At 39.0% G+C, this 13811-nt stretch overlaps 1 protein-coding gene across 12 annotated transcripts in view; it reads right to left on the reverse strand.

The window, feature by feature from the left end:
• The window catches only part of GOLGB1 (golgin B1), an 89931-nt gene that overhangs the window by 21139 nt on the left and 54981 nt on the right, over positions 1 to 13811 (reverse strand). For all 12 annotated transcript variants that reach the window (XM_022565241.2, XM_089909951.1, XM_089909952.1 and 9 more), the window contains 2 exons: positions 7715 to 12918; positions 4938 to 6849 (listed from right to left, as the gene is read on the reverse strand). In XM_022565241.2, the coding sequence (XP_022420949.2) occupies positions 4938 to 6849; positions 7715 to 12918 (7116 nt within the window). The remainder of the gene's footprint in view (positions 1 to 4937; positions 6850 to 7714; positions 12919 to 13811) is intronic.

Raw genomic sequence — 13811 nt, forward strand, 5'->3', positions numbered from 1 at the left:
ATTCTTTAAAAGCTTGGTAGTAAGAAATAATGTCAGGACATCTGGGCAAAGAGAGAGGCCTTGAACACACATCTCTTTCACCCTCTCTGGAAACATCACTAAAGCTACAATAAAGGCATCATTTTATAAGCATAAAAAACAAGAAGAACAAGAGAGGAGTCAGCAGCAACAAAATTAATTTTAGAAGCTGAAAAGGAGATGCATAAATGGTAACTGACTTAATAGATCTGGGAAAGGCAAGTCTTAAGCTGGCAGTAGGAAAAGCCAAGAACCAATAGAATTTACTCTGCAGACTCTTCAAAAGGCTCAGGAATTAACAGCACCAAGTACCTCTGGAAAAGATGGTGATGGGGGTAGGGAGGAGGAGGTGATAGCTGAAATAAGGAGGATTCGATGAAAACTGCTTGAGAACAACTATATCCCTAAATACCGTCCCAGTTCCACACTTTTTGTTACTCTGACAGACAACTAGAATTTTATTCTCTAGAAAAAGTTAAAAGAGTGTCTCTGGACTATGCAACACTAGGTACAGTAGAAGGTAAGGGTACTGCTCCAAAACAAGGGTGATCAAGTGAATGTATGCTTTCTGAATGCTTGAAGCCTTTCCCCTTCTTAGCTTGAAGAGTGCTGGCACACAGGCCTTTACCGTCCATAAGGGAAATTGAGAAGTCTTCTCTAGAAAATCTGACCAACCCAAGAGGAACTAAAAATATCAACATGGGGACTACCCTCAAAAATCTCAGCAAGATCACCATGCACTGAAACTCACAGCTGGTTAAGTCCCACCCACAAACATTTTAGACTCTGCCCACAAACATGAAGAATAAACCAAGGATTAACTCTCACCTGAAGAACAGCTAACATTAAGCAGGGATAAAAAGAAACCAGAAGAAAAGTAATTCAGAAGACATCAGCAGAAGAAAGAATGTCATGTACTCAAAGACTTAAGAGAATATTGGAAATTAGAAACATTATAGTAGAAATTTTAAAATTATAAAGAAAAACTTATTATGAAAAAATTTCAAAGAATAAAACTACCCCCAATCTTCTTGGAGAGATAAATTAAGAATATATATCCATGAGACAAAAAAAAAAAAAAAATCTTTAGAAATCAGGAACATGATAGCAAAAATGAAAACTTCAATATAGGCTTCATATGATGAACGTGAGAAAATCTTCCCAAAGTAAAGCAAAAAAAATAAAAAAGGTAAGAAAATTATAGAGCCAATCCAGAAGGCCCTACACCTAAACAACAGGATTTCCAGGGAAAAATAGGCAATAGAGAAAAAGGATGGGGGAAAATGGTAAAATAGAATTCAAAAGAATAGCCCAAAATTGATGATCATGACTTCTTAGATTCAAAGGACTAGACAGAATGATAAAAATAGACGCACACCAAAATACATTATCATGAAATGTCAGAACACACAAGACTAAAAGATTCTATTTACAGTTGACCCTTGAACAAGGAAGGAGTGGGGGTACCCACCCACCGTGAAGTCAAAAATCCATATATACTATTGTTGGCCCTTCATATATGCGGTTCTTCCACTGAATATATCCGCTGTTCTGCATCCAGAGCCAACCACCCACTGATCCTGTAGTACTGTAGTACTTACTACTGAAAAAAATCTACGTATAAGTGAACCCATGCATTTTAAAGCCATGTTGTTCAAGGTCCAGCTGTATTTCCAGAGACAGAGAAAGAGATAAGAGATGAGGGAGAGAGGGAGAGAGACAGAGACAGAACTATCTCACATACAAAGGATCAAGGATCAGAATATCTTTAGACTCCTGAACCACAATGTAAGCTAAAAGGGAACAGACCAATGTCTTCACAATTTTGAAGGGAAATTATTTTCAGCCTAGAATTCTATACTCAGCCAAACTATCAATCAGGTGTAAGAGATAAGACATTTTCAATAAATTTACCTCCCCTGTATCTTTACATAGAGAGCTGCTGAATGATTTATTCCAACAAAATCATGGCACAAAACCAAGATGAGGAAAACACGGAATACAAGAAACAGGAACTCTAACACAGGAGAGAAATGGAGGGAGATATTCTAAGATGAAAACTGTGTCCTAGGAGTACAGGGCAACTGATTTATTTAAGAGCAAAAAAGAGATTCCAAGAGAATTTTCTTCCTGAAGACTAAATAGATAGGAATAAACATCTTGAAAAATGTGGATTAAATGGCAGTAAGTCTGGCATTAATTACATTGATAAGTACAAAGAAAACTAAGTAAGCAACAACAACAAAAACACAGTTATTCACTCCAGGAAAAACAAAGGTGTCGAGGAAACTAACAGTAACACATGTCTCAGGTCTAATAGCATTTGTAGTCATAAAAATGTAGACATTGAATATTGATTTAATCAAAATTAAAATTAAATTACATCAGGACAATGGGGAAGGGGTTGTACATTGAAAATGTACGTCTATACTGTGAAAACAGAGGGAGTGGGTTTGCCTGGTGGCGCAGTGGTTAAGAGTCTGCCTGCCGATGCAGGAGACACGGGTTCGTGCCCCGGTCCGGGAAGATCCCACATGCCGCGGAGCGGTTAGGCCCGTGAGCCAAGGCCGCTGAGCCTGCGCGTCCGGAGCCTGTGCTCCGCAATGGGAGAGGCCACAACAGTGAGAGGCCCGCACACCGCAAAAAAAAAAAAAAACAAAAAACAAAAAACAGAGGGAGTAAAGAGAACTAAACCCTGTTAGCATATAAGAAAGTCAACAGCTAATGCAAAGAATGAAAAGCCAAGATGCACTATAAACATGATATTTAGCTACTGAGGAAACACCAAAATAACAAATTAAAAGGGTTGAAAGCAGATTGCCTCAGAAGAAGGAGAAACAGGGTTGGGAATGCTACTGTTTGTTTTTCTTATCAAACATTGTAGAATTTAGTGACTCATCAAATATATGTGTATAGCTTTATCTTTTAACCCAAAACTAAAATAAAAACATATTTTTGTTTTGTTTTAAAGCAAACATATATTCTTTATGCAATCCACTCACTCCTCTAGTCCAGATACTCTAAATGTTACCTTTGGAATAGAGCAGATCATCAGAAAGCTGGGTGTCTGGAACTGCATTTTAGCCACTTGCAGAGGTAACTTCAGTGAATTACTCAAAATTCTTTTGCTATGCACTTACATCAAGGGACAGCTAAATAAAAACCCTATAAAACAATTATTATATTTACTGTAGAGAAGTAAAGAATGTTTCATAACTTCATAGTGACCTCCTTATGGAAACACAGAAGAAATTTCTTGCAGGCCTCAATACTTAAAGAATAACTATTCTTATCTGTTCCAAGTAGTTTTACTTTCTTCCTTTTCCCTAAAATATGGACACTGCAATTCATACACAAGGTTTTAAAATTCCGTACTTCTGATGGCTGCCAGACCTCAGAGCAAAATTAGTGGTCCATCTTTCTAATAGGATATTGTGATATCCCTTTGGGATAAGTTTACTCCTAAACTAAACTTACTTCTGGTTTAATCTTTTTCTCTCAGACCCTAATTTTCTTTTCCTTCCCAGTTCCTCACCTTATATTACCTTGAAAAACTGTTCATATCTTTATATGCTACCTCAAATCATTTTCAGACTGAAATAAGTATAGACAAACAAAAAGGGACCTCTAGAGATTTGCTCTACAGCTTTTAGGAAGGGAAAATCCTAAGGAAGTTTGAACACATATGAAAACTCCAGAATGTTTTCAGAGTTGTTTGTCATGCCCTAGTAGAATCGTAGAATCCCCTGGGTTAACTCCTTGCCACTGAGACCCTCGGACTTTATTTGCGAAACTTCCCTTTGACTAATTACATAAAGAAAACCAAAGTCACCTAAGCTCCGTTCAGACCTAGCTCATCTCTTGGGTGGTCCTGAGGGAAAGGAAGCATAGTGTAGGCAGAGGTGACAAACCGCTGGCCTAGGCTAAATGTTTAAACTGATAGTGATTGAAATAAGTTATTGTACATGCAGCCAGTGGCTAAGAGACTAGAAACTTCAATGCTCATGAGACAGACTGAGAACAAGATATGTGGAAAAGAAGATTTGATGGACAATTAACAATACATTCAGTAAGTATGCAGAAGGGCCTCAGCGGCTATAGCAGAGCCTGTATGCAATATCACTGAGTCAGACTGTCAGGCCTTCATGTGATTTATAACCCTGCCTAGGCTTTATGACTTGTTCATGGCAGATATAAAAGCCTCAGTCTCAAAAGTTCCTATAATTTCCCTACACGACAATTTCACAAAATAGAGAAAAGTGTTTTCAGTAACAACACATATAGAGAATATACATCAATTTTTGATTATCTACCATATGATTAAATACCCTTCTGCTAAAAACCATGGGAAATATGAACAAGTATAAGACATGACACATTTACCAAGAGTTTACAATTTAATTGGGGAAATAAAAAATAAGGGTATAGAAATTAAACACACACACACATACACACACACCCATATATATCAAGGCAATATGGGACAAAGGAAAAGAGAAGCACTAGGGAAGTACAGACAGAAGGTAATAGACAATCAAGCGATCTGAAAATGTACCCAGAGGATTTGAGCTCTGGGGCAACCTTTAAAGAGTAGGAAATATGTGCCCAAAAAAGGAAAATGGAGAGGACATTTTGGTTCAGAGGATAGTAACGTGGGTAAGTAGATCAGTTTGTGGGTGAGTAAATCAGTTTGGCTGAAATGAAGAGGATGAGTAGAGAAGCAGTAAAAGAGGATGCTGGAAAGAGAGGCAAAAACAAACTATAGGGTATTAAATCCAGGCTAAGAGGTTTGAATCGTCCTAGAATGCCCAGATAATATGAATAAACTTTTTATCATTTTCTATAAAAATGAAAATCAATTTAAAGAAAGTTTCAAAAACTCTCAAAAGAAGATTGGAAAGAGAAACCTAGATACTCACTAGTCGGTCTCGGTCATTTTGAAGTGATGACATAGCTTTTTTTAAACTCTGTACTTCATCTGGGCTGGTTGAAGGTGGGGCTGCAGACCTCTGCTTCCCTTCCTCTGACTTGCGGAATTTCTCCAGTTCACTCAACAGGCGATCTCTCTCATTCTGTAGACTGGCCACAGCCTTGGAAAAGGACTGCACTTGGTTGTAAGAGTCTTCTAGTTGTGAGGACAAGTGAAGCAGTTGGTCATCTTTGGATAGAATCTGTTGGTTAAGTTTCTCAAGGTGGGGCAAGCTGTTATCCTCAGTGGAGTTAACTGGAAATGCAGCTTTAGAAACAAGAACATCTCTCTCTTTGCTTAAGAGGCCCTGCTCTTCTCTCAGCTGTGCCAACTCCTTCAGACTGGCCTCATATTTCTTTTTCAGTTCCTCAACTTCCTCATTGGCATGATCTCTACTATCTTGTAGGGAACTCATTGACCTTCCAAAAGACTGGATTTGTGCTGTGAGACCTTTATTTTCTTTGGTGACCATGAGTAACTTCTGTTCCATCTCTACCAGATCTCTTGCTAGCTCCGCCACCCTCTCTTCTGCTGTTTCAGTTTCATTTCGCATTATCCCTGCATCATGATGAAGATGCTTTAATTCTTTCTTCAGTTTATCTTCAATTTCACCTACCTTTTTGGCAGCTTCCTTCTGAACATGAACCAATTCCTCTTCCAGTTCTGTAATTCTCTTCTGAGACAAAGAAAGGGTAGTATTTAACTTCTCTACCTCTCCTTCTTTTGCTTTTAATTGGGCCTGGAATATTCCTAAAGTACCTTCTTCTTGCAAGGCTGTCAATTGTTTATTTAGTTGGGATAGAGATATTTTTAAGTTCTCAATCTCTTTAGATAAACCTCGTTTCTCCTCCTGTAGGGCAAGAGAGAACCTCTGCAGCTCCTCCTTTGCTTCCTCAGACTCCTTGAGCTTTTCTTCTAATTTAGCATACTCACTTTTCACCTCCTTAGTCTGCTGAAGTTGAGCTTCAAGGAGCTGCTTTTGCTGACAGTCCTTCCTTGATATCACTTGGTTCAGGTCTTCTCTATATTGGATCAGTTCTGCATTGAGCTTGGCATTCTCAGAATTGAGATCATCCATATGACTTCTCAAGCATCGAATTTCTTCCTTCAGCTTATTATTCTCAGTAGCAGCATCCTGGATGAGTTGGTCTTTTTCCAAGATCACAGAGAGATGTCGCTCTTCCAGCTGTTGGTAGTCACCTACTATACGGTCTCGGTCATCCTGGAGAGAAGACATGGATTTAACAAAGGAATTCAACTGAGCCTTCTGTTGCATGTTCTCCTTTTTCATGTTTTTCAGTGTTTCCATAAGCTGATTGGTTTTGTCAACAGCTTTTTTGTTCTCTTCTTCTAAAACAGTATTCTCCTCTTCCTCCTGGGACAGCAGATTTTCCAATTCTTTAATTTCTTTGTCATGCTGCTGATGCAGTTCAGCAACTACTTGGACTGCCTGTTCCTTGGCAGAAAGCAGGCTTATAATCTTCTGCTCTTTCATGTTTATTTCTTCATGCAGCCTACTGGTCAGTTGTCTGGAGGCCTGAAGATCTGTCTCTAGCTGTTCATAACTGAACTTACAATTTTGGATATCAGCCTCTTGTTGCTTTATGATCCCTTCCAAATTTTCTTTATTTTCCTTATATTTTTCTAAAGAGTTATATAAATCAGTTGACTGGTCTCTGAGAATCTTCATTTCTGATCCCAACTTAGCTAATTCATCCTGAGAACTACGGTATAGATGTTGAGTCTCTTCTAGCTGGGAAAAAAGTTCTTTGTTTTCTCCCTGTAGAGTATCACAGATCTTCTGCTGAAGCTGGACTTCTGTCTGAGCTTTGGACTCCCAAATCTGCTTGTCATGTTCAAGCCTAGAAAAAGAGAGAAGGTCATTAATTACAGATTTCAAGGGAAAAGTACTTGATGCCTAAGGAACACATACTAAAACATGTACTCAGATCTACAAGTGAATAAATATTCATAATTGAAGGTGTTCATCTTTTTAATAAAGAGGTATTAGCTCTACTGAATGTTCTGTATTAAAGGTATATTGCACCTAAGAATTCGTATAAAAATAAACTCCAAAGTATGTTGCTAATTTAGTGACATGACCTTGGACACTCTAAAAAGTGCCCCCAATTTTGTTCTTTGCTCTAGACAAGCTGTTGTCTGGCCCCTTAATGGAATCATCTTGGTATGAGAGGCAATGAGGAGACCTGTCTCAGAGCAGAAGGATCCTACTAAAAATGAGAGTACAAAGTGTGGGGGACACTGTTACTTCCTGAGCTTGAAAAGTGATATAAAATTGGAGTTGAAGAAAGTAACTCTAGCAGGCATATGCAGTATGAATTTATGTGGAATACGAGGAAGAGAAAAGAGGAGATCGTTTCAGAGGCTAAGGCAGTAATTTGAGAGTACAATATGTACTATGGTAAAAATTCAGACAAGGATAATGGAAATGAGAAGAAAGGAAGAAATCTAAGAGATCTCTCAATAGAAAGATGGGTAGAGAAGCAGACGTAAATTTTTCATGTTAATACAAATTGTAGCAGGAAGTCATTTGTAAGTCATTTGCAAGAGAGCGAGAGAGACAGAAGTGAGAGGGAATACATCTTCAGGGAGAATTTAAACCAAAATCAGTCCCATAATATTAAAGGGAATAGAAATAGTTTAAATAGAGACTTCCTTTGCCTTCAATTACCTTTGGAAGAGCAAAAAAAGTCATCATTCATTTACCTGGAAATGTTGATCTTCAATTCCTCCATGTGGATGGACATCTGCCTAAGCTGATCCTTTAGAACACTGAAATTCTCTTCTTTAAGTCTAATTTCTTCTTCTTTGGTTTGAATAGCAACACTGAACTTCCTCTCCCATTTCTTGGCTTCATCTATCACCCTGTCCCGATCATCCTGGAGGGAAGACATGCTCTTAGTGAAAGCTGCAAGCTGGGCCACAGTACTATCCAAGTTTTCCTGAAGTTGCTTAACTTCCTTGTCTTTCTTGTTCAAAGTAACCTGAATCTCTCCAAATGTCTCTTCTAAGTGGACTTTTTCTCTATGCAAAGCATCCAGTTTCTCTTGCATATTCTTCTTCTCTTTCAGGTGTTTCTCCTCTACCTGCTCCAGTCTTCGCTCAAGATCTTCATCCTTTTGTTTCATTTGGCTTTTAACTGATTCTTTATTTGACTGAAGCTCCTTTTTCAACTTGAAATTGTCTGCTAGGACCCTTGCTGCTTCACTTTGAGTGTCATCTAGCAGTACTTTGAAGCTGGCTAATTCTGTTTCTGCCTTCTTGCGATGTTCATTGGCTTGAGCCAGATTTTCTTTGGTTATTTCCAAATCTTTTTGGGACTCAGTCTGAACAAATTCTAAGGCCTTAACAGTTCTCTCCAGAGCACTGATTTTCTCTTGGTACCTAATGCAATCCTTCTGCAGCTGCTTTACTTCTTGCTGTTTTTCTTTTAACAGCTCCTGAAGTTCCTTTGCATGACTTTTATTGCCAGGCCCTTTCTGAGCACCTTGTATTTTCTCCATATATTCCTTTCGTATTTCTGATTCCACCTTAGTTTTCTCCTTGACTAACTGCTGCTTTTCTTCTTCCAATTCACTCACACACTTTTTAAGGTTCTGCATTTCAGATTCTAGTAGTTCATTTTTGATTTGGGCATCTGTAACATCCTGATAATAATTCCCAATGCTTCCATTAAGTTCTGCTAATTGATTCATAAGCCTCTCTTCCAAATCATCTTTCTCTTCCTCTGCTGTCTCCTTTAGCTTGGTAACTTTGGCAAGTTCTTCTTGGATTTGCTGATTTAATGAGTTTATTTTGGTTACTTCTTCCTGAAGCATTCTTAGTTCAGCATCCTTAGCTGATATTTGACTCAATAAAGCAGCTCTCTCATTTTCTAAAGTCTGGCTAAATTCCTTGTCTTTCTGCTTGTCCTCCTCTAATTCAGTGATTCTTTCTTTGAGCTGATCCATCTGCTGTAGGTAATTATTAATTTCATCATGTAAGCTGACATTCTCACTTATATCAGGCTTGGCACTGTTCTCTGAATGAATGGATTCTGAATTTTCAGACCTTGGGTTCATACTTGACGAGCTTTGCTCATGGGCCTCACCTGGAGCAGACTGGGTTGCCTCTTCAGTGACAACCATCCGGTTATCATGTTTCTCAGTGGCCTCCAGGCTAGCTTGTTTGGATACATTACCTTCTATCTGATGCTTTAAATCCTGAACCTCTTCACTTAAAGAGTCCTTCTCCATCACTAAAGCCTCAAACTCCTTAGAAAGGGTTTTATACTCTGTTTGGACCCTTTCTAGTTCCTCCTTCATGTCAGAATTGGAAGAAAGAAGTGCTTCCATACTATCTTTAGATGTACCTCCTGCAGGGTGTACCTCTGCTCTAAGCCTCTCATTCTCTTCTTCCAACTCTAGGATTTTCTGCTGTTTAGATTTAGCAAACTTTCTCATCTTTTCTTTCATCTCCTCCATTTCCTGTTTAGCTTCCTGCAACTGCTTTTCTGTTTCTTTCTTGTTTCCTTCTGTGCTTCTTAACTTGCCGTATAGTTCTTGCTTCTCTTGCCTCACAGTTTCTACCACATGCTGAATCCTTTCTGCCTCATTACTAACATTCTCATAGGACTGCAGAAGAATTTCATATTCCTTTTGTAACTCTTTGTGTTTCTCTTGCCACTCTGTGCTTTCTGCAATCTTAGAACATTTCAAAGATTCAATTTCTTTCACTAAGTTTTCCTTGTCTTCAGTAAGACCCTCCAGAACTAATTTCAGACTTTCACAAGAACCACTGAGACTTTGATTTTCCATTAAAGATATGTCCATTTCTGCAATGAGTTTGTCTCTTTCTTCCTGAAAAAGAGCTAACTTGCCTAAGAATATATCTTTCTCTTTATTTTGAGCAGAAACTTGGTTTTCCACATCTGCCAGAGACTGGGTGAGATGTTCAATGTTATCTCTGGCCAAAGACAACTCCTCTTGGAGACGTTTGTTTTCTTTTAGTACTTCTTTTCGGGAAATAAGGGCAGCTTGCAGTTTCCTCTGTATTTGTTGCTTTGCTTTACTTTCTTCTCCAATCTCTTCTGCTTTCTGCTTCATTTCACAAAGCTCCACCTGTAACTGCTTTATCTTCTCATCATGTTCTTTGGCTTGCATTTCCAGTTCTGTATGCAGAGCCTTCACTAAATCCTCCTGTTCTGTTATCTCTGTCTGTACTTTAGTAAGGGCTGTTTCCTTCTCACTAAGCTGTCCAGAAAGGTATCTAACTTCTTCTTCTTTTTTGCTTATGAGTTTTTGCAGTTCATCTAGTTCAGGCTGTAATTCTCTTAAATGTTCTAATCCAGTGATTTCTAGTTGACTGCTTTCCAGTTGTTGCCTCAGGCTTTCTGTGTGGGCTTCAGCTTCATGGGACGCTGCCTTCAGACTTCGGATTTCTAAATTCTGTTTATTTATCTGCTCTTGTAACTGAAATACCTCTTCTGATTTTTTAGTCAGCTCACTTATTGTAGAGCTAACCTTCAACTCTAACTCTTCTTTCTCAGTCTCTATTTCTTTCAGCTGTGTCTTAATCTGGGCAATAGCAGTATTGCCCTGCAAACCATTTGTATCTCCAGGATGAGAAGGCCAGTCTGGGCACAAGTCAGACTCTGAAGCAGGTTGAGCAGGTTGCTGCTCTGTGGCTTTGAATAAAGGTTCTTCTAAACCTTGAGTGGGAGAACCTGGAACCTGCTGGCTACTGCCTGGGAGTTTTCTGTCCGAAGATTCCTTTACTTGAATCTGTAGTTGCCTTAGTTGGTCCCCAATGTTCTCATTTTCCTTGCTTTGCTCATCAAACTGTTCTCGCAAGCGATTATAGTCATCTTTCTGTTGCTTGAGCTCCTCCCGAAGATGTCTTTCTTTCTCCTGTGCCTTTTTTAGAATCACCTTGCGAGAGGTTAATACTTCCTGTAGCTTCTTTTGAAGTTGCTCCTTTTCTTTTTCAAGGTCCACTATTTTTTCTTCCAGTTCTGGTTTCCAGTGTTCTCCACTACCTGCACCAAGTGGACTGATGGCCGCTGCTACTTTTACAGGTGCTGCTGACTCTCCATCACCTGCATCCTTGTTACCTGTGGTTAACTTTTGGATAACTGTTTGGTTTTCAATGATTTCTGCTTGGAGCAGATCTATTTGGTTTGTCTTCTCTTGCAAATTCTGATTCATCTGTTTGACCACAGCCTGTAACTGTTCTTCAGCTGCTGCCTTTTCTTCCAAATCCTTCCTTATGTGCTCTAGTTCCACTTCCTTCTCAGATATTACCTGTTTTAAAGATATTACCATTTCTATTTCTTGGCACTTAGAAGTCATACATTTTTCTGAGTCTTTTTTGCTTTCTTTATCTTCCTCCATTTCCCTCCTCTCACTCTCACTGAGTGGGGTGTCCTTCCTGGGTTCATCTTTCACTTTGGCCAATTCCTCTTCTAATCTACTGACTCTCTGTAGAAGTTCCTTTCTGTTAATAAGAGCAGCCTGGAGCTTTCTTTTTCTCTGCTCACTTTCTTTCTTTACAAGGTCTAATTCATACTGAAGTTCTTCTTTACTTATTAGCCCTACTGGGTTCAGCTCATCATAATTCTGTTTAATGCCAGAAACAGTTTCTTTATCTTCTTCCACCTGCTCTTTTTTGGCCTCTTCAGCTCTGGATAATAAATTCAGCTGTTCTTTAAGGGTCTTAATTTCAACCCCAAGAGAAAACTTCTCTTCATTAAGCTGAACCATTTTCTCCATCATACTAAAGCTGATTTCCGTCACTTGCTGATCCTTCTCCTTGATGGTTTGTTGGAGGATTTCCACATCTTTCTTTTTCTCTAGTAAGAGTTGGTCCATTTTTGCTATTTCAAGTTCCTTCTGTGAAAGAGCCTGTAAAAGTTCTTCCACCTTATTTGAGATATCCCTCTCACGGTCTGCCCCCTCGAGCACTTCACTTTCCTTCTTCTGCAGCTGGCTCTGCAGGCTTTTGATCACTGTACTCTGCTCGGAAAACTGAACCTGCACATCATCAAGTTCGTTCTGTAAAACTTCAATCTTTACATCTTTAGTTTTGGCTTCTATGCTGAGACTGTGGATCTGTTCAGTGAGCAAGTTGTGATGAGCAGTCTGGCTTTCATAGTCAAGTCTTTTTTGCCTTTCTGCTTCTGCAAGGTTCACTTCCAGTTGCTGTACCTGAGCCCTCAGTTCCGTTACCACACTAAGTTCCTTCACCTGAGAAAGAAGCTGGTCTCTTTCTTCAGACAAAGCAGTGAATGCACTATTGGTGTTTTCAGCATTTTTCTTAAACTCTTCAATCAGCTGGGTTAGGCTGCCTATTTCCTTAGCTTTCTCATCTAAATTTTTCTCATAGATCTCTTCTGCTTTATGAAGGTTTAGCTCAAGCTCCAAAATTTGACCTTTTAGCCTTTCCAATTCATCCTGGTGATACTGACAAATACCTGATACCACAGAAGGGGATTTATCATCATCATCCTGCTTTGCTGATTTTAATTCCATTCCAGTGTCACTTAAAGATATTTCCTCAGATGTTCTGTGTTGGTATTTAGTGCTCATCTGTTCTTCTTTCTCGGTTGTTGGAAGACCGCTCTCTTCATTTGGCATGGGGGGAAAATGTTGCCCTGTATCTTCAAGCAATACTGTCATTTTAACTGGAGGTATTCCTTCACTCTCTGTCTGTTTCATTTCTTTTTGGTCAGGGACCTCAGGGTCACTGTCTGCCCTTTTGCCTTGAAGCTGCAACTTAAGGAATGCAATCTCCTCTTGGGCTTCTTTCATTTCCAACAATAAAGTGGATAGTTCTTTATGCTTCTGAGAAAATGTGTTCTCCAGGACATCCTGTCCACTTTCCTCAGCAGAAGAGCTGCTCTTGTTGAGCCTGGCAATATCAACCATGCTCATCTGTTTTTAAAAAAAGAAAGAAAAAGCCTCAATCAAATGTTTTATAGAAAAGAGCCTAAGTAGGGACTTCCCTGGTGGTCCAGTGGTTAAGACTCCGCACTCCCAATGCAGGGGGCCCAGGTTCAATCCCTGGTCAGGGAACTAAGATCCCACATACTGCAACTAAGCCCTCACGCCACAACTACTGAGCCTGTGCACTCTAGAGCCTGTGCACTGCAACTAGAGAAGCCTGCGTGCTGCAACGAAGACCCAGTGCAGCCAAAATAAATAAATCTCCAATATAAATAAATAATAAATAAATAAATTTATTAGAAAGAAAGAAAGGGAGGGAGGGAGGGAGGGAGAAAGGAGCCTAAGTAAAAACTGGTATTTTGTGCATTTTCCAAAACCTAAAACTTTTCTGTCCAAACCTTCCTAACATAACACTGCTAAATACTTTTAAAATCAGTTTTCCCAACTTGGACCTCTGAGGGCATCCTGTCAATGCTGCACTGAGGTCATGTCATATTCATAAGACTTAAGGAAACCTGAGACTCATTTTCTAAATATTCCTCACTTGGGAAACTTTTCCTTCAGATTAAAACTACTTATTTCTCCTAAGAACTGCTTAAAAATAAAAAGGGAAGCAGGAAATGAATTAAATTTTTGTTTCATCCCATGCCAAGGAGGAAGTTAGGGATTCCTTTTCCTAAACTATCTATTGAAATGGGAAGTATTAGATAAGACAGCCATTAACAGACAAATATCAAACAAGTTGATTGAGATAAATTGCCAGGACAAAATAATCAAAAAGGAGTTCTGTTGGGGATTGGGAAGACATTATAGACCTGTTTTACAAAATATTAACCAAGTTACTATTACAAGGATTACTGTGTTAGACTGCTCAATCCACA

The sequence above is a fragment of the Delphinapterus leucas genome, chromosome 4 (assembly GCF_059928025.1).
Source record: "Delphinapterus leucas isolate spDelLeu-1000000601 "Yukka" chromosome 4, BTC_Dleu_Yukka2, whole genome shotgun sequence".
Lineage (NCBI taxonomy): Eukaryota > Metazoa > Chordata > Mammalia > Artiodactyla > Monodontidae > Delphinapterus > Delphinapterus leucas.